At 35.6% G+C, this 20,943-nt stretch overlaps 1 protein-coding gene across 1 annotated transcript; it reads right to left on the bottom strand.

The window, feature by feature from the left end:
- Positions 1-13,987: 13,987 nt before the first annotated feature.
- LOC143574277 (putative indole-3-pyruvate monooxygenase YUCCA4) lies at positions 13,988-17,941 on the bottom strand. Its single transcript, XM_077058937.1, has 4 exons — positions 17,318-17,941; positions 16,451-16,699; positions 16,235-16,360; positions 13,988-14,161 (listed from the first exon to the last, which is right to left on the bottom strand). The coding sequence occupies exons 1-4, from the start codon at positions 17,939-17,941 to the stop codon at positions 13,988-13,990; spliced, it is 1,173 nt and encodes a 390-aa protein (XP_076915052.1).
- Positions 17,942-20,943: the final 3,002 nt, after the last annotated feature.

The raw sequence follows: 20,943 nt of genomic DNA, 5'->3' as shown, positions 1-20,943 counted from the left end.
CAATCCCCAAATGTATCGAGTCACTTTGTTGTATTCAGGTGGTACCATGTGTGGTACCAGTCTACAATTCCATCAAACTTAGTATTGTATTCTCTAAGATTTGTGCCTTCTACTTTGTGATTCAAAAACTTGGTTTGAATAAGATCTCTTTCATGCATGGGACAAAACTTTCGTATTAGAAATTCCTTAAATGCTTCCCATCCTATTTGATACAAGATTTTTCTACCCTTTGTCATGATTAGGTCATTCCACCATTATAGAGCTTCACCCTTGAACAGTTGAGACGCATACTGAATCTTTTGAATCTCAGTACATTGACTTATAATGACGATAGACTCGAGCTCCTCAAGCCATCGTAATGCTGATATGGCACCTTAATCGCCATAGAATTCTTTTGGACGATAGACATGAAAATTCTTGAAATTACAACCTTGGATTACTGATATAATGCTAAATATATATAATTCCTTTGTATATTTTATATAATATTTTATTAGTTTTGTTCGGTTTTTATTAGAATTTGTATATTACTAACATATTTGAAAAATGTAGGTTCTGGATGTTTATCGTGAATAAAAAGAGCGAAAAATGAGCTAAAACAAGCCAAACCGGTGAACCGGAGCATCAGAATTGAACCGGAGCATCAGGAAACAAACCGGACCGCAACAGAATTGAACCGGACCGGTCAGACTGGTCCCTCCCACTTTGCCGGAGCGCTGCCCGGCCAACAAGAGCTTCTCCGTCGCGCGGCGCGACGGGGTTCATAGTCCAGAAACTTTGATTTTTACCTATTTTGGGCCTAGAAAACCTATTTAAACACCTCCAAACTTAACCTTAAACATAACTTGAATACCCTAGTCGTTTTGGACGAATTTGGGAGCTTAAGAGAGGATATTTCCGAGGGTTTGAAGGCTAGGAATCAGCCGGCGAAGTGCTTATTATTCAAGGACGAAGACTCCGGGTTTTATCGCCTTTAATCTTCCATTCTTATTTATTTTCGCCATGATTTTGTTTATCATTGTTTTGTTTGATTTTATGATGTTAGGCTAAACATTATAGACTGCCTAGCCTGATGAACCTACTTTGACTTGGTGTTTTGATTTGGGATTTATTTATCGTTATGGTTTTATGATTTAGTAAAAGGTTTAATTATATTAAATTGATGCGTATGGATAATTAGGATTGTTTGATTAATTGTTATTATTCCATAGTTGCCTTGATTATTGTTTGCCATTATGATAGGTTGCTATTAGGTCATCTACTTTGTGATTTTAACTATTTTATGATTGATTCGCGATTAGATCATAGGAATAATAGTTATTAATTAAATAAACCTAAGTGTACTGCTGACCTAAATATGTAAAGTGCTAGGTTATTGATGTTCGGTTTATTTGTACATATTTTAGTATGTTAACTTAGTTGTTTTACTCGTTTAGTTTAGGAACTTTGGTACTGCATGCGTGTTTATTGTGTTTCAGATTTGGACCTGTACGAGCATGGAATGAAGACCTGGGATGTCCAGCACGCTTACCGAGGCAGTTTTGTGGACCGGCTGAGTGAAGAGACCCATCGCTTAGCACGATAGGTATTGAAGATGGGGCATCGGGCTACGCGATGCCCTTGATTTAATGATGCTTTGACTTTTGGTCCATCGCGTAGCACGATGGACCAGAGGAGGGGACCATCGCGCTACGTGATGATCCGCATAGACAAGAAAGTTAGGGTTTGCATGTTATATTCATTTTGATGACCCTAGACGCCATTATCGAGTTTCCAGAGCATTTCTGGAGGAGAATAGCTGTCCACCATCACTTCCATTCATCTCAAGGCCCCGTACATGATCCTACCCATCATAACCGAAGCCCGAGAGATGCCGAGACGCGGCTAGACCCTTCGAGTCATACCCAGGATGTATAGTTTGTAATCTTTCAGTTATTTTCTCATGTACTAGAACGATTGATTGTAATTATCTTGATGTTAATCTATGAGTATTGATGTCTAGTATTATTGTGCACAACGTCAGTTTAGGTTTATTTCGATCAGAACGATTAGTGTGCCAGTTGTTATGATAATTGCTTATAGGATTGTTTTGACTTGTTAATTGCGAGAAAGCATACGTTTGCCCTTAGTTGAGTCACACTGGTAGGGACCGTTTGATAATGTCAACCTCAAGTGTGGGGATGGGGGGAAAATTTTGAAAATTTTTAGCCCGATAGTACCTCGAAGAGTATTCAGAAACTTAAGTTGTTAACTGTCACTTATTGCTATTAATGCCAAGTTAGAGATTTTTGGTCATGGTTGGTTTTTCAGCTTCTCGATAGTTTTCCTGACAAATGTTTTAAAATGAGAAGTTGAAAATGGAATCGTTTAGGCCGGGATAATGAGTCAAGGGGATGGGTATACATGTTTCATATCGGTAGCCCATATTTCCAGACATATTGTGAGATTAGCCCCTATACTTAATACACATATTATATAATAGATATAAAACATGTCTTGTCATTTATTGAGGGAAACCGGTATAATTTACAGAATTAGAACTTGCTTGTCACATGCTATTCGAGATCTTAATACCACCACCTGTATGGAGATTAGGACTTTAGAAAACCCGTTCTGTACATATTTTCCTCACTAAATAAATTCCTTACCCGACATTATCCCCTAGGAGCCCGTTTGGACCATATTCTTTTTTCGTTTGTTAAACTAAACATTACACACCATTTTAGCCTTGGCCTTTATTTTATTTTTACCTGTGTGATGAAATCCAGTTCGTTATCGAGTTGTATATATCGAGTTGTACTTAGTCAGACGAGTTGTAAAGTTGTCAAGTCTGAGTTGTAATTATCAGTTATACCAGTTATTGATGTCTAAAAAAATGAAAAATCAACAAAAAAGACAAAAAGAAGTTATCAGTTTAGTATTTCAGTTGTTTTTAGCAGTTGAGTATGTAAATAGCAGTTGACTGTGTAATTAGTTCGTTTGTATTCGTTAGTCTGTATATTGGTTTGTTTAACTGGGTTTCATCCACCTGAGTCACTAAATATGCCTAATCCGCACCCAAACCTAAGCCTCAGCAAAACCTTAGTCCGAGTCTTTATGCAACCGGTGGTTAATGGGTGGAGATAAGATTGACCTGCAAGCGTATTAAGTTGTAACTCATATTAAGTATTTTGAGGGCAGAGACATATACTAGCACATCTTTTGCTAGTACAGATATTGAGCCGAGAGGAGTGTTGATAGTGTGAGGGGTGTGAACATGTATGTCCTAATCGGAAACAAAGTACACTTGTCAGGGCGATTCTATAGTTTTATGGTAGCATTAACTTTATTTGTGGGTTGTCAATCTAGAAAGTGTCAGTCTGGGAAACTGGGTATGACCTTAAACCTTACTAGTATTAATGGTGATAATTGGTTGACCTATGATGGCGGTTAATGTTTACTTTAGAGCTTTGCTTGAGGGCAAGCAAAAGATAAGTGTGTGGATGTGATGTTCGGTTTATTTGTACATATTTTAGTATGTTAACTTAGTTGTTTAACTTGTTTAGTTTAGGAACTTTGGTACCTCATGCGTGTTTATTGTGTTACAGGTCACAGGTACTTAACGCGCTAAATTTGGATCTGTACGAGCATGGAATGAAGACCCGGGATGTCCAGCATGCTTACCGAGGCAGTTTTGGGGACTAACTGAGTGAAGACACCCATCGTGTAGCGCGATGGGTATTGAAGGTGGCGCGATGCCCTTGATTTAATGATGCTTTGACTTTTGGTCCATCACGTAGCGTGATGGACCAGAGGAGGGGATCATTGTGCTACGCGATGGTCCGCACAGACGGAAAAGTTAGGGTTTGCATGTTATATTCATTTTGACGACCCTAGACGTCATTATCGAGTTTCCAGAGCATTTCTAGAGGAGAATAGCTGTCCACCATCACTTCCATTCATCTCAAGGCCCCGTACATGATCCTACCCATCATAACCGAAGCCCGAGAGATGCCGAGACGCGGCTAGACCCTTCGAGTCATACCCGGGATGTATAGTTTGTAATCTTTCAGTTATTTTCTCATGTACTAGAATGATTGATTGTAATTATCTTGATGTTAATCTATGAGTATTGATGTCTAGTATTATTGTGCACAACGTCAGTTTAGGTTTATTTCGATCGGAACGATTAGTGTGCCAGTTGCTATGATAATTGCTTATAGGATTGTTTTGACATGTTTATTGCGAGAAAGCATACGTTTGCCCTTAGTTGAGTCACACTGGCAGGGACTGTTTGATAACCTGTGCCGTGTGTTAGCGAGCGTGGATGCCTAAGGTTTAACCGGTTAGTCAGTCTGTAGTTGACACATGATAGTTTATCTGTTAAGTTGCATGAGATTGTTGTTTGATTGCTTACTTGGATTCCCGGGTGTGATTTGTTCTTGTTACTTGATTAAATATTTGATTACTTGTTCATTTATTATAAACCAAACTGTTTGCTAGTGTGATCAGCACTTTAATTGAATTACTTCATAATGTTAGGAATCGTTTATACTTTACACTGACCACATACTCCTCGTGGTTCGACACCCTACTTACCCTGACTAGTTTAAAGTGATTAGGACACTATAATTAATTGTTTTTTACTACATAGCGACAGTCTAGCATCAATTATTAATAGATCTTTATTATTTGATCTTGCTGATTTAGTTCTTCGTAAGGAGTCCGTCAAGGTTTGATTATTTAATTATTGTCTATTGAATCAATTAAATATATTAAACTGCCTTTGATTTCCGCGTTGTAAGGTTGGATTTCGTATAAAGGAACTAAGTCATAAATAATTAGGTGACGTAAGGAAACTTGATTTTTAATACTAGTGTGCGTTAAAACTTATTAGAAAACCCATAGGTGTCTCTTAAGAAGAGTCAGAGATCCTGTTCGTATTTTCTCTTAGGTGTGTATTTTACGATCCCAGTCCATAACTAAATATATTCCCGATTAATTAACAACTGAAAGTTAGGGGATTCTAGCCTAGGTAGTTACCTCATCATCATCTGAATTAAGTTCAAGTTCTAAGTTTAGTCATCTTTAGTTTTCTTAATTAGTTTAAATTAGTTTAAAATTAGTTTATTAGTAAAACTCCCCTTAAACAAATAATAAATAAATAGTCGTGTCTATAGTTGAGTCTAATTTAGCTAGTTTACGTAATTAAAAGAGTCTCGTGGGTTCGATATCCGGACTTATTTAGCTGTACTAGAATCGACCGGTTCACTTGCCGGTTAGTAGTTTTAGTTTAGTTAAGAGTCTAGAATTTATTACTTAGTATCTAGATTAGCGTGTTTTTATTAAACTACTTTTAGCACATCAAGTTTTTGGCGCCGTTTCCGGGGAACTCTTGGCGATTGCGTTATTAGCTTTGATTAGATTTGTCTGCTACATACGTGCTACTTATTTTGTTTTGTTTTGTCTTTGAGTCATAGAAGTCTAATTAATGTTAGTTTAATTTTAAGTCTAGTTTAGTTTATTTATTCTTAGTTTTATTTTCGTATTTACATAGAATCTACTCAGTTGGTCTAGCGTGCTTTTCAGGTTTGTGCCACATCTTCGTTCACAAGGACCACCTCCGTTAAAATCTGAGACCAGTTCGTCATCACCGAAGTCATCACCACACAATTCACCGCAGTCGAGTCCTAGAACCATTCCTGATATTCGAATGGCCGACAACCGAACCGTTTACCAACAATCCTTAGAGGGTTTCAACGGAGATCACTCGCCCATCATCACCCCCGCAATCGATAACCGTAATTCCTGGTAGATTCCCTCATATGTCATAGCCAATCTCACCCAGAGTAATCTATTCCATGGTCGTGACGATGAAGACGAATCAGCATACATCAACCGTCTCACCCGTCTGCTCAGAACGTTCAATTTACAAGGTGCTAATGAAGATGCCATTTTCTTCCATTTATTCCCGTTTTCACTTACGGGTCGTGCCGCCACTTGGCTCGATTCACAACCTGCTGGAGCATTCACTAATTGGGAGGCGTTGCGTATCGCTTTCTTGAAGAAATACTTCCCGCCTGCCAAAGCATCTCGTCTCCGTGATCAGATTCATTCTTTCCATATGGAGCCGGACGAGCCATACTATCAAGTTTGGGAGCGTTTCCATAACTTAATGTCCCGTTGTTCACAGCATGGTCTTACTCCGTGGGCCCTTGTTGAGAAGTTTTACAATGGGCTGACAAATGAGACCCAGGCTCGTTTCGACACTGCTGCTGGAGGTAACTTAATGGATAAGAAAAATGTAGTTGAGTGTAATGAATTGTTTAAAAGTTTTGCCCAGTCCGAGTTTGCTAAAAAGCCACGTCACGAGAATTCAAATCCCGTCACTAGTACACCCTCATCCGTCCGAGGTGTGCACCAGGTTAATCTGGATACTAGTGTGGCTGCTGCCTTAGAGAGTCTAGCCAGTGAGATTAAAAAACTTAAGGCTAAGGTAGATAAGTGTGAGTTGAGTAGAGGAGGGCATGGGACTTTAGATTTTATCCGTTGATGAGTCAGGAGCAGGTAGAGTTCATAGGAGGGATAAATAGGGTTCCTAATGCGTCTAATGGAAATAATAATTCAAACTGGAACAACTATAAAAATAACTATAATTCGAATTTACGTTCCCCTAGTGCACCCCCTGGTTTTAATCAAATTCAAATCTTTAACCAGGGGCAGGATCAGTCGTTTATTGGGGATCAAAGTAGTCAAGGTGGGAGTAATGGGCAGGATTTGAGTATGGTATTGGTAAGCTAGAGGAGATGATGAAGCAAATACTAGTTAGAGATCAGGAAACTCAGAAAAAAATTTTCGATCATGATTTACTATTAAGGAATCACCAGTCTGCACTCTTAGATCTTTAGAGAACCGTAGGTGATATATCCTGATGTTTAGATGAGACACCCCCAGGTCAGTTTTCGGGTTCCACTCAGCAAAATCCGGAAGCTTAGTTAAATGCTATTTCTACTCGTAATGGTCGAGTTTTAGGTCCGGAGAGAGAGATTGAGGTAGAGGAGGGAGATGACTTAGTTGATGAGGAGATAGTGATGGAGACTCCTGGGAGGGTGCAACCTAGGCTAGGCCTAACAAGTATCGCACCTATCAGTGAGCCCACAGTTAGAGGAAATGAGGAGAAGAAACCGAGGGATATTAGGCCTTCACCGCTTATAGATCATGCTCGTGTCCCGTATCCAGCCCGTCTTAAGAATCAGAAATTTAGTAGAGAGTACGGGAACTTCTTAGATATGTTTAGGCAGCTTAGGATTAACCTTCCGTTTATCAAGGCCCTCCAGCATATGCCGAAATATGTCAAGTTTTTGAAAGATTTTCTTAAACGAAAGGAAAGTCTGGAGGAGCATTCGACCGTTCCACTGAACGGAGAGTTTTCGGCGGTAGTACTCAATAAGGTACCCGAAAAGTTACCCAATGCCGGTGTTTTTACTGTTCCATGTTTGTTTGGTAAGGATACCTCATGCCAAGCATTAGCGGACCTAGGAGCTAGCATAAATTTAATGCCCTATTTGTTGTATCAGAAGCTAGGCCTAGGAGAACTCACACCCATCCGTATGTCATTATCTTTAGCGGACCGTTCGGTGAAGTATCCTAGGGGAATCATAGAAAACTTGCTCGTGAAAGTCGATAATTTAGTTTTCCCCGTAGATTTTGAGGTTTTAGATATGGAGGCCGATGAGAGAGTTCCTATTATTTTAGGTTGTCCATTATTGCGTACTGCTAGGGCACTTGTTGATGTATTTGAAGGTAAGATCACTCTTATAGCCGGCGACGATAGTGTCACTTATGTTGCTAAATCCATGAGACACCCGAGTGGTTAAGATGGTCTCATTGATCCATGCCATCCCGTTTATGCGATTGAGTCTTTTGTTCCGGGCATGGATCCACGTCATGAGCACCCCCGTTCCGTCAAAGTTTGTTTGGAGGAAGAAAGAGAGGTCGCGAGTTCTCGATAATCGATGGAGTTTGATAGAGAGAGAGGCGGTGGAAAGCAGAATTTATATCGATAAAATATTCACAATAATTGCGTGACACCGAAACAAATGATATAAGTACAAGATATATTATTGTATTAATGGTTAACGATTTTGTCGCATTTCGAGAGAATTTATAGAAAATTCCTTATTGACTTTTCCTTTTCTTTTTCTCTGATTTCCAATATCTCTTTCTTGAGATTATCTATTTTACATAAGACACAATCTCGACGCTTTCTCTTTAAATGGTGTTGGGATAATTGATAATTCTATGCATCTCCTCATTACAATATTATTTTCTAAATATATTTGTTCTTGAGTCAGCAGACCTTGGGAATTTCTCTAATTCTCTTTCTAGGTTTATTCCTAAAGTATTTTATATGTCGTTGAATCATCTTTTAAAATTTGTCCACCTGGACCTTTCCTTAATCCTATTGATGTATCTTCTTTCACTTCCAATTCTATCAGAAATATTACTTGGAGAATTTGTGCTTTCTATTCTTGACATACTATAATAAAATTTTAAAGACAAGTTCAATATTCGGGGGAATTTAAAGCATATATTTTATTCATCTTATTGTAGTTACAAGAATGCACAAAATTATTATAGCTACACTTGTGTATAGCTACTACCCTTCTTATTATTTATTTCTTCCAGCGAATAATCAATTTCTTGATCTTGATATTCTCGGTTGTCTCCTTTTATTTTCCTTTTTCGTTATCTTTTTCCTTCTCTTCTTCCATCTCTATATCGTTGAGCATTGTTTCAGCTACTTTTATAACATCGACTTCATAACATGTTAAATCATCTCTGATGTACATTCCTTCATAATCTGTGCTTCGGCGTTCATTATGAGGATGAGCAAAGTATGGATCCTGATTTGTTGGGTAACTAAAATATTCCTGACCCTGAAGATTTTCTTCCTGATCGGTCATTATTCCTTTTCCCTTTGACTTTATTGATTTCTGGGATCTACTTGATCCACTTGATGTTGTTCACTCAACATCTTGTCTTCGAATGATATGGGCTAGTGGAATGTTGGAATCAAATGAATCTGAATTTTCCTCCATTGGGGTCTGATATGAGTCTTCACTACTAGATATAGGGATTGGAAGTAAGGCTGTCCCTATACACCATTTTCCTTTACCTGACGGAGGTCGAAATGATCCTTGGCTGGATTGACGATCAGACATCTGTATGATGTTAGATTGGGAATAGGATCGTGTTCCTATCTTATCCGTAATAGTTTTACTTACTCTTTAGATAATTTTATTTAAGTACCTATCAGTATCGGTAAGATTGAATCTTATGTCTAATCATTCAATAACTATATATGTTGATATTCTCAATTGAATACCATTGCCTTGATTATAATCTTAATTCTAATCAAAGCCTAGGTACATTCAATACCTAATTCGCTAAGATCGATGGCTCTGATACCAACCTATCACACCTCGACTCAGGGTCTAGGCGTGACACCCGTAGTTGGCACATGTTTTGAAAATATATCAGAGTTGCGGGCTATTAGCGGAAGTCTTTGATTATAATAAAATATTAATTTATTTTGAAAATCTCTTGGATAATAAATATCCAAGTATTTTTGGTTTACAAACCTTTGTCTATTGTTGTTACAATATTTTATTTATTTAAAAAAAACTAAGCCATCGCCATCTGCGAGCATCTAACTCGACGAATGACTCTTATGCCTTGCTATCTGTACTATGCTTGTTTTCCTGAAATGAGGGGGAAAAATACGTCAGCGATATGCTGGTGAATCGTTGACTCTGAAAACATTTGACTGACAAGATAGTTTTGGAACAAAATCAGCAGAAACGTCTCTTTTTTCTAGGAACTTGTCCCACTGCCATACACACAATTATGGTTCTCCAAGAACTAATGCAGTTGAAGAACTTTCGTTATGTCTGTTTGCCTGCGGCCACGTAGCCTTGATTGAAAGGTTAACAGATATGTTTGGATCCAGACAAATGTGTACTCGGTCTGAGTTGCTTTTATTATCTACGTTGTGACTTAGGGATCACGTAATCCTTAAAAATTAGAGATCACGTAATCTCATATTTGACTAACTGTTTAAGATAAACAACCTGTCTATCTTAATAGCTGAATGAAAAAGGTTTAACGCATTCACCTATGATTGTCTTTTCTGAATGATGTGGTGATCTCGTTTGATAACCTTTGTGAATGAATGATGATTGATCTATAGTGAAATAGGTTTATGTAAATACCCGGATCATCTCTTGATCCAGCTACAGACCTTTAGTCTGGTTTTGATAGCTTTCAACCTTAACTAATCATTTGTTAAAATACTTAGACCTGTAGTCTTTTCATTTGTTTTCAAATCTTGTGTTGAGTTTCTTCTTCATGAAGAAACATCTATTGATAGGTTTCTTCTTCAAGAAGAAACATTGAATTGACTATAACCCTGGTATGTAAAAATCCTACGTTTCTTAGTTGTGAAGAAACTATTATATCTTCTTGTATGTAAAAGCTTATGTTTCTTAATCATGAAGAAACATTATTTTAACTATAACCTTTGCATGTATAAAGCTATTGTAAACATAATTATGATCAAGGTTCTGGCTATACCCTTGACTGTGGTCTAAGCCATACAATATAATAACCCCTACTTTACGCAGCTAGTTGGGAATAAGAATTAAGACAAATCGGCAGCTGGTCAACTCGTGATTCATTCAACAGCACAACAGATCGTATAACAGTGCCTTGACACCTCGTTTCTTCATGAAATCAAGCCTTTGGAACCTCGGAACACATTGGCACGCTTCCCTATGCTAACTATGTGAGAATGAGTGTGAATTTGGGATGAAATGGACTGAAATTGTAGCTGCCCTTTTATACTCGAGTTTTGCAGGCCGTCGCGTAGCGCGATGGTCTTTCCCAGGGCCATCGCATAGCTCGACGCCGCAATTCACCAGGAAGTGCCACTTGTTGACACGTGGTTGGACACGTGTCTTAGGTTACTTAACCTGGTCATCGCGTAGCGCGATGGACCAATTGGGGTAGGCCGTTGCGTAGCTCGACGCAGCCCTTTTTCTTGAGCTGTGTGATGGATCATCGCGTAGTGCGATGGGGTAACTAATAGACCATCGCGTAGCATGATGAGTCTTAAAATTTAGAATTTTCATATTTAGTCCTCCAAATTTTAATTTTGACACTTTTAGCCCAAAATTGGATGGGGTATTTTCACGGTATTACATAGGCCCACCACGCAGCGCCTTGGAGGTGCTGTACAGATTTCATGCTTCGATCTTCTTTCCTAGTTCGTTTTTGGCTTGAAATCGCTTATTTTATGACATAATCGAGTGAATTAAGCCCCAAAAAATTCCCCAAAGCCTAGATACATGTTCATATTCATTACTTATTGTCCATGAATGAATTTTACAGATTATTTTGTTGATTCTCTTATTAAAACCGTATTTACTTGCTTAAACGAGTAATATGTCCATAAATGGTTCGTTTTGTAATCTTTATATAAACACATCATAATTCCCTACCACAAACCTTTACACTAAACCCTAAGAGCCTTCTCAGCCGTCACCTACCTCTGTTAATCCCCAAAGCCTTCGATTTTTGTTTATTCGTTGAAGATACAAGTTTGTTCGTTTGACTTTGCATGCGTATGGACCTTTGACTCATCGTATCTGTTGATTCTTTCACTTTTCGGGTAAGTTGTAAACATAGGAATCATTCATATACATTCCCTAGTCAATAACCTTCAATCAATTTCGTGTTTGAAGGATTTTGACTGGTCAATTCGTCTACAACTCGTTAAAGGGCAAATCAGTCAACAAGTTTGACTTAACGTTTTCTCATACTTCTGGTCGAATTCAACGTTCGGTCCAAAAGACTTTTATTCTCGTAACATAATTTTAAGACTACTAACCAAAACCCAACTTCCGATTCCCTTTTCAGATTCTGGTCAGTACCATCTCGCTTAAATCTTAAAACAAACATACCTAGAGTTCTAAACGTCCGTTTAGATTGATTCCAGCGGCCACGAGTTTTTTTTAATTGTATTATCATATCTCACAGATTCTATTGTTTATAACATTTGACGTGTAGTGGACGACTCACTTATTCGTTAGCTCGCTTATTCATATTTATATTCGTTTGTCATTAATCTAAGGTGAGTTTGATCATTCCCCTTTTTATCCACTGTTTTTAAACATTTTGGGGACATATGCGTACTTACTCATAGTTTCTTTCACATATTATATACAAATTCGCAAACATAATCATTATGTGAATATCAAATGAATACTATCTGCTAATTGCTATTTGCTTATGTATATATTCTATCACTGTCGGAGAGGTCCAACATATCCTCTTGTATAGGGTTCTCATTAGTATGATCATATGACCGTCTTAGTAACCGGAGCCCGATTCGCTTGGCGAAGGTAAAACGACAACTTTAGTCATCGTAATCAATGCCCGATTAGCTTGGCAACGGTTCATTGGCACACTAGCAATTCTTTGGTTGTGTTTATGGTTGATATATGTTTGTTATGATTTGATTGATTGCTATCACATGTGTTCGTTTGCGTATTTAATATTTATCATTTATTATTTATTATATAACTATTTGTTGTGTCAAAATTGGTGATCATCTCACTCAACATATGTTGTTGACAAACTCCATTTTCTACGCATATGCAGGATGTTTTGTATTGAAGATTAAAGTTGGACACTTAAACAAGACCTTAGGATATAAACAAGATAATCATTATTTGAGCTTACATTCATGTATTTAAATTATTGTTCTATTTGGATATTGTGTGTATTTATTTTCAATAAAATAATTAATTAGCTATTGTCACATTTTATGTATGATAGTATCTTCGAGCTGTGAGCAATCGGATCACGCCCTGTCATTTCCGCCTTAGGTTGGGGTGTGACAAACACAACCCTAAAATGGATCATTCGTGTGGAATTATCTGATGAACAGTAATAATAATTTGGAGATCATCATAAAAATTCCAAAAACGAACTTGTTAGGGCTAAAGAAACATACCCAAATGTAAGTAGAGGTGGTGGCGATCAATGGATGCAAACAAATTATGGTGTGTGACGATTATGAAGATTAAAAATTTAGGGTCTGTAGACCTTTGAAAATGGAAATAGACTTGCATGTTAAAGAAAGACAAATAGTTAAAAGAGGTAAGACAGCCAGACCGGTGGATCTCAGGATCCGCGTGCAAGAAAATGTGGGTCAAAAGTTTTAGTGGGAAAACAAAGCCGTAGAGGCTTTAGAATAATATAAAAGAAAATGATAATAGCAAGTGCTTAATTTTTATTTATTAGATATAGACAGAGATTTTATCGTCATTGCAAGTAAATATACTAAAAACATCACAATCCTTAAACGAAACAACAAATAAATAATCACAAGCATTGGAACAAATCATATCAGCAATAATTTCACAAGCATAGAAAGAAGCATGTGTAGGGTGCCTACCACTTAGATATTTTTCAATTATGAATAAGCATATGAAGCTCAATCCAAAATGAAGAATCTTGTATAAACCGTAGAATCATATATATAAAATCAAAATGGAAAAGCAAAGTGGTCATGCTTCTCATCAAGTATATATCATGCAAAATTCCGACAAGATGATGCTAAGAAAACTTAAATTGAGTATTTATATAATTATATATGCAAGAAAGACCTAACTAAAAACCATGTAGTGGTAACAAAACCACCAAACCATGCAAAAAGATTTGCATTGTGACCATAGAACAAATTATTGATAAGATTAAAGTGAACAACGATCACAAACCTACTATTACAATATGATTTAAGTTCGAACACCTAGCACAAAGCGCTCTAAATAAAGTACGATTACACTTATGAGAGTTTACACATGTTATTTAACACAACATACTGATTACTGCGACTAGCATTACCTTGGACAACTAGTACGGACTAAACTTATGGTAGAACTCAGCTTGTTCCCCACCACTGATTAGTGATATCATTCGCAACTTTAGCAGCATCACAAGCAGCCCCGAAGATTCCTCGCTGGGTAAATCCTGCTGCATATAGTCCATTTTCACATTTCCAGTTATTAGGAAATGAGGTTTTTAGCCTTCCATTATCGGTAAAGAAGTCAATTCCCTGCATTAAAAATATCTACATTTAAAATGCCAAATGAAACATATAATACTAATTTATGATGAAAATAAGTGCTGATTAGTTTAGATTATAATTTGAAAAAAGTAATTAATTATATATGAATAAATACAAGCATGGACATCTAGCTCACATACGAACACACACACACATGTAAATTCGCACGAGATTATTCAAATGTGATTAAACTTTTTTAGATGTTAATATGTGATTACTTAAATATTTGCTCATTGTTTTATATATAAAGATTCGAATTCATTCTCTAGTTGTTCCGACTTTTGAGGTTTTATAATTTTACTTCTGCACATTATACATATGTACTCATATAGTACGTAGAATATAGAAATAATTAAATATTCCAAAATCATTAAAATATATGTGGTTCTTTCTTTCACAAAATGATATAGGCAAAGCATAGATAAGGGTGGGAGGCCGTGCCGCCTTCATACTGACGGGAACACCATCCCACCTCATGCGGTATCACAAAAAACCCATCTAGGACAGAGTTACCATGCTTCTATCTCTCTCTCTCTCTAAATTAATGGTTAAAGACGGATTGAGCTGAAAGATGGCCATTTCTATGGTTAAAAGATGGTTAGAGGTGGAATGGCATGACGTTGACGTGAAGAAGAAAGAGCTAGTGTGAACGATAGTTAGGGGTATCTTGCTTTTCTACTTAAGACTGATAATAATTAAAAGCATCCTTTTATATGTATATACATACGTCGAGAGAAAAGAATGATAACTTCAATACTACGAAAAGTATGTTACTTTCTACACCCGAGGGATGATAATCATTATCTGTGTCTCGGTACATTGGACTTGGATAGACTATAAAGATATATAACTAAGATGCTATAATTTGCTTTTAAATAATTAGTTGACATGCTAGAGTTTTATGTAAGTTTATTACTTTATTATTATGATTGCACGTTTATTTTACTTTATTTTTTATTTATTTATTTTGCTTTTGTCTTTTGCAACTAGATAGTGATATTAGGCTAATAAGCTGGTTATGAAGTGGTAAGAAAAAGATTTGGCTTTTCATGTGATTCATGTTTAATTATTGTCCTTAACATTTGGGTAGTTAGTATTTTAGTAAAATTAACATGTAAGTGGTTATGTATAGCATTATCAACTAATCAAAAGGTAGCATGATAGTTGCTATTTCATAGCCGCATGTGTTGATGACAACGATATACAATGATAGGTTACCTGCTCAATTTGTTGCTTATTTAGAAATTGTGTTAATCAATTTAAGTTGATCATGTTGGTGTTGTTTATATGCTCTCGCTTTTGCTAGGTTGTTATCGTCTAGATTTTGTTTTTCTTTTTTCTTTTTTGTTATTAATTTAACAATTGACGTTAACAACATAATGCAGCATTAAAAACCTATAATACTTTTATAAATCTTTCATTTCTTAAACTTAATGCGTGGCCGAATTAGAAGTCTTGTCATTAGAGTGTTCTTAGGTTTTCAAGTATAATCGACACTACTCTGGAATGAATACTTCTCAACTTTAACCTCATTTTCCATCTCAAATGTCATTCTTTTTTTTATGTCATTCTATATGTTCCACTGTCTTTTATAGACATAGCATAAACATCTATATAAAAGAACTATCCTTTTTTTTTAATATATACCATTAGTAGAAACTTTTAAACGATTTATATTAGCATGCACTTTATGCACATATTTATGACAAGTGTATTGTGATCACTTATAACATTCATTATTTTTATACCAAAATCAAAAGTTATATAATGTTTAATTATGTTTTGTAATTGATTAATTATATAACATTTAATAATATTTGCATTAAATTATTAATTTTATAACTATCTACCAAGTTTTTATAAATGTTTATAATATATTAAATAATTGATAGTTTAGTAATACAAGTGCCTTAGTTATAATATATTAATATAAAATATAGTGTTTTTTGTTTCTGAAAAAAGCAACTATATTTACTTCAAAATTTAAATAAATTTTTGTATGTTCTTTTTAGTGTAATAGAAGTCAAGCTAAGTAAAATTTCATGTCATCCCATGCATTACCTTGAGCCAAGAAGTCACGTTCCTCTTGTAACCGGTTGCTAACACTATACAATCACACTCAAGCTCTTGACCATCCATGAACATGACTCCATTTTTTGTTAATTCCCTCACTCCCTGTTCAACTACCTACACACATATATAATTGATTATAAGATGCAAATAATATAAAATCTTTTTTCATACACAATTTGATAGATTAAGACTATTAATAATTACCTTGATGTTACCGGTTTTGACTTTAGATAACGTTCCAATATCAAGAACCGGGGCCTTTCCGGTGGTCAGTTTCAACTCAACGGGGCCAGTTTTTGGTCGTCGAAGACCAATCTTTTCGGTGTCTCCGACAATGTAGTTGGCTATAGACAAAATCACCTTGTCCACCAACTTAATAGGTAGCCACTTGAGAAGTGTCATGGCTAGTGCAAATGTTGAGAATCCAAACATATCTCTAGGCAGAACATGAACCTGAAAGTTGTGTAAGGAAACTGCAAATTACTAAATACTAATGACAACAGTTATAAAATTAATATTAATATTAATAATATATATAAATGCTAAAAACAATAATAAGATAGTTGTCTTTGAGGTCATGCTTAGAATATGGGTGGCGGTCTACATATACATAACATACATTGGTTATGTAAAAAGAAAACTATTTAGACGTTTATACCGTTATAATGCATAGCTAGATGAAAAAACAGATGACAGCTTTATGAGACCATTCGCATCTCAGCCATCCTTATCATTCGTGGTAAGGTGGCATGCACATGTGGGGCGTGCAACATTTAGGCCTTTGGTTACGTCCAGAATTAAATTTTTTTTCCTTCTCACACAATTAATATTTAATAGATATGTAGATTGTATGCGAAAAAGATGGATGTTATTGTGTTTAGGGTAAAAAATATGTTTGAGTAAATATATAATATTTCATGCCGACTAGACATGCATGTTGGTAGAATGTGTTGTAGCATTGCGGATAATATAAGAGTGTGATTATCAAATACTCAAACTTGTTCTTTATACTCGTCACCACCCTTAAAACAACAATCATAACCAAACATATAATAATAAATAACAACTTACAGAATTTCGAACCACCATAAAAGGAATTGAATCATGATTGCAAAGATCAAAGCAAATCTCCATACCAGAATTCCCACACCCAATAACCACAACCCTCTTATTTTTAAACTCATCTCCATTCTTATACTCACTTGCATGCATAAGTCGCCCCTCAAACATTTCAATCCCCGGAATCTTGGGCACCACTGGCTCAGCATTCTCGCCGGTAGCCACCACCAACCACCGCGATTCATAGCGACCGTCTTGCGTTTTCACCCGCCAAACCCCTCGCTCAAACTCAAACTCAGCGCTCTCCACTGTCTGATTAAAAACTGGCTTGATATTAAAGTGTTCGGCATAAGATATTACATATGAAATAAACTGGTTTCTTGTAGGGTATTTAGGGTAACACTTAGGGTATCCTAACATTGGAAGCTCACATAATTGCTTGGGGATATGGAGTTTAACACAGTCATAGGTTTTGTGTTGCCACAAAGATGCAATGCAATCATTTCTCTCAAGAACAAGAGATGGGATGCCATTTTGTTTGAGGCATGCAGCCACTGCTAGACCAGATGGTCCACCTCCAACAATGATTGGTCCTACTACTTTAGCAAAAACTTCATCTCCTCCGGTTGAACCCATCAAGATTTCTAAACAAGATTCTTGAATGATGAAAGGAAGATTCTTTGTGCAAGATACTAGCTAATTAATGAATATTCTTTGTTCAAATAGGGCTACATGTACACCCCTTGATGTAACACTTGGAGTTCACAAATGTGATGAATCAGATAACTTGGTTTTATGAGTTTGAGTGAAAGATAAGGAAAGGAGTTGTTTCTATTTCTCAAGGCTCTGTCTTCTTAGGGTTTTTGTTACACATGGAAGAGATTTGTTGGGAGAGGGGGAGGGGGATTTGGAGCTATAAATACATTTATGTATTTGCTTGTGATGGTGCGTTTTACTATGTGTAGTTGCATGAAATCTACATGCAGTTGTCATCATGCTAGGACCATGAATGGATTTCAAATGGGAGTTAAACACTTAAATTTGGGTGTTCAGCGTGGCCCAACCATTTTGAGGACTTAAAGTGAAGGAAATGTTGAGTTTTCTAGAAAAAAATATGAGATTTCCAGCCAAAAATGTTTTTTCGACGACCTGAAAGTAACGGTGATAACATTCTGTTAGTCACCAACCGTTGGGAACAAATATGATAAAAAGTGGGATCGTTATCAGCCAATTCATTAATTGTGATTGACGTGACCAAAAGATGATAGTTGAGATTAATAAAAACTGAATTTATTTATTGAAATTTGTTAAATCCACTCACGACGAAAGGTGGCGGTTAACCGAATCGCTTGAATCATCTTTTTTAACCAAGTTAAGTGGATCATTCATAGCCAACTATATATACCATAATTAAAATTTAAATACCGTAACATCCGCCTATGGGTTCACTCTTATCCAATAAGCATGCTCTTACCTAAGTTAAAACATGTATAAGTATCATTGAACATTTTCATTAAGTTAGATTTAGTTAACTTGTGTAATATTCGTCGATTCTTGCATACAGGATCATATATCGGTCAGGGTATATAAAGTAGTTTGTTTGGTATTTGAAGTTGAGACTCAAAAGAACACCAGCATAGAAAAACTTTCAATAAAGAATTTTTACCGCCCAATGGCCATAGCATCTTGTAGAAGGGGTTTTCTACAGCCACCCCCCCCCCCCTTTGCTAAAACACCTCATCAGTACGCCCCGTATAGTTCTATACGGGGCGTATTGGTTGGTTTTTCTAGAAAAACCACCAATTTTGTCTTATTATATTTTTTTGTCTTTTTATCAGAAGGGGCGTATAGCCCTATACGCCGCCTCTGATATATATATTTTTTAATTTATTATTTGTTATTATTATTATTATTATTATTATTATTATTTATTGTTGTTATTAACATAACCGGGGTTCTAAACATCCGTTTGGATCGATTCCAGCGGCATTAAGTTCGTTTTTACTTATATTATCATTTATCAAAGTTTCAGGTTCTAAAATGCCGCTGGAAATGATCCAAACGGATGTTTAGAACTCCGGTTATGTTAAATTAAACGTTTAAGCGAGCTGGTACTGACCAGAATCTGAACAACGAGTCGGAAGTCAGGTTTTGGTCAGTAGCCTTAAATTTTTGTTACAAAAATAAAAGTCTTCTAGACCGAAAGTCGGTTTCGACCAGAAGCATGAGAAATTGACTAGTCAAAGATGTTTGACTTTAGCTTGTAGTTCCCGAAAATGTGATTTTTAGCCTTTTTAAGCGATTTTAAAGGTTTCTAAGGGACATTTGGCATAATTGAAAGTTATGAAATTATAAAATAAGTTAAACCAAGTTAAATACCAATAAATACAAGTTTTAAATAGTTCGAAAGATCCGAATTACGATCCCGAATCGGTTTAAACTTAAATGAATACAAATACAAAAAATCCGAGATGTTACAGCACCCTCATCGGAATTATAACAGTAATAATAATAATAATAATAATAACAATAATAACAACAAATAATAAATTAAAAAAATATATCAGAGGCAGCTTATAGAGCTATACGCCCCTTCTGATAATAAGACAAAAAAACATAATAAGACAAATTTGGTGGTATTTTTCTAGAAAAACCAACCAATATGTCCCGTATAGAGCTATACGGGGCGTATTGGTGGGGTGTGGGGGTGTCCCTAGCAGGCCCCTTGTAGAATCCATAGCTAATAAAAGATTTAAAATTAAGAAAATATATAATATATATAAACGAAACCCCTAAAATCCTACGTGTCGCGATGTGGTCGCTCTCCCCTTTTATGGAAGCCACCAGATTGCTTAATTTTTAAATAGAGGTCTCTCATTAATTTAACCCAAATTCATAGGTATGGGTTTTACCAAAACCAGATAACTCTTAAACATGTTATAGCATCTCATTAAATTAAAAATTAATCTTACCAATTATTTGACATGAAAATCATATAAAATAGGGATATACTAAAATTTAATATCCAATTTAAAAAGAAAAAGATATTATTTATAATTAATAAACAATTTTATAGTAAAAAACATAAGCTGGTCATGGGTCACCAAAACCATATAACTTTTAAATAGGTTATAACATATCATTTATTTATGAAACCTTTTCATCATCAAATCCTAAGTATATTATTAACTTTCAATAAAGAAAATTAAAATTCAAAAAATAAATATTAAAAGCGAAAAATGTAAAACAACCATTCTCTCAAGTCATCATATTTCTTTATTTGTAAATGAAGGCTTCTCACTCATTTAACCCGAATTCACGGGTAAAGGTTTCACCAAACCTAGATAGCTCTTAAATAGGTTATAACATTTCATTATATTAAAAATTAGTCTAATCAAATATTTGATATGAAAATCCTATAAAATAGGGATATACTAAAAATTAATATTCTATTTTATTTAAAATATATTATTTAAAATTAAGAAACAATTTTGTAATAAAGAAAATAAACGGGTAATTAATATCACCAAACCAGATAAACTTTTAAACCGGGTTATAACATATCATTTATTTGTGAAACCAATTCATCATCAAACCTCAATTATATATAAATTATTAACTTTCTTACAATAAATAAA

The sequence above is a fragment of the Bidens hawaiensis genome, unplaced genomic scaffold (genome assembly GCF_021521415.1).
Source record: "Bidens hawaiensis isolate Kalapana, Puna unplaced genomic scaffold, B.hawaiensis_p1.1 tig00001412_1, whole genome shotgun sequence".
Lineage (NCBI taxonomy): Eukaryota > Viridiplantae > Streptophyta > Magnoliopsida > Asterales > Asteraceae > Bidens > Bidens hawaiensis.
The sequence above is the reverse complement of the archived record's forward strand: the minus strand, read 5'-3'. Positions and strand labels throughout refer to the sequence as shown.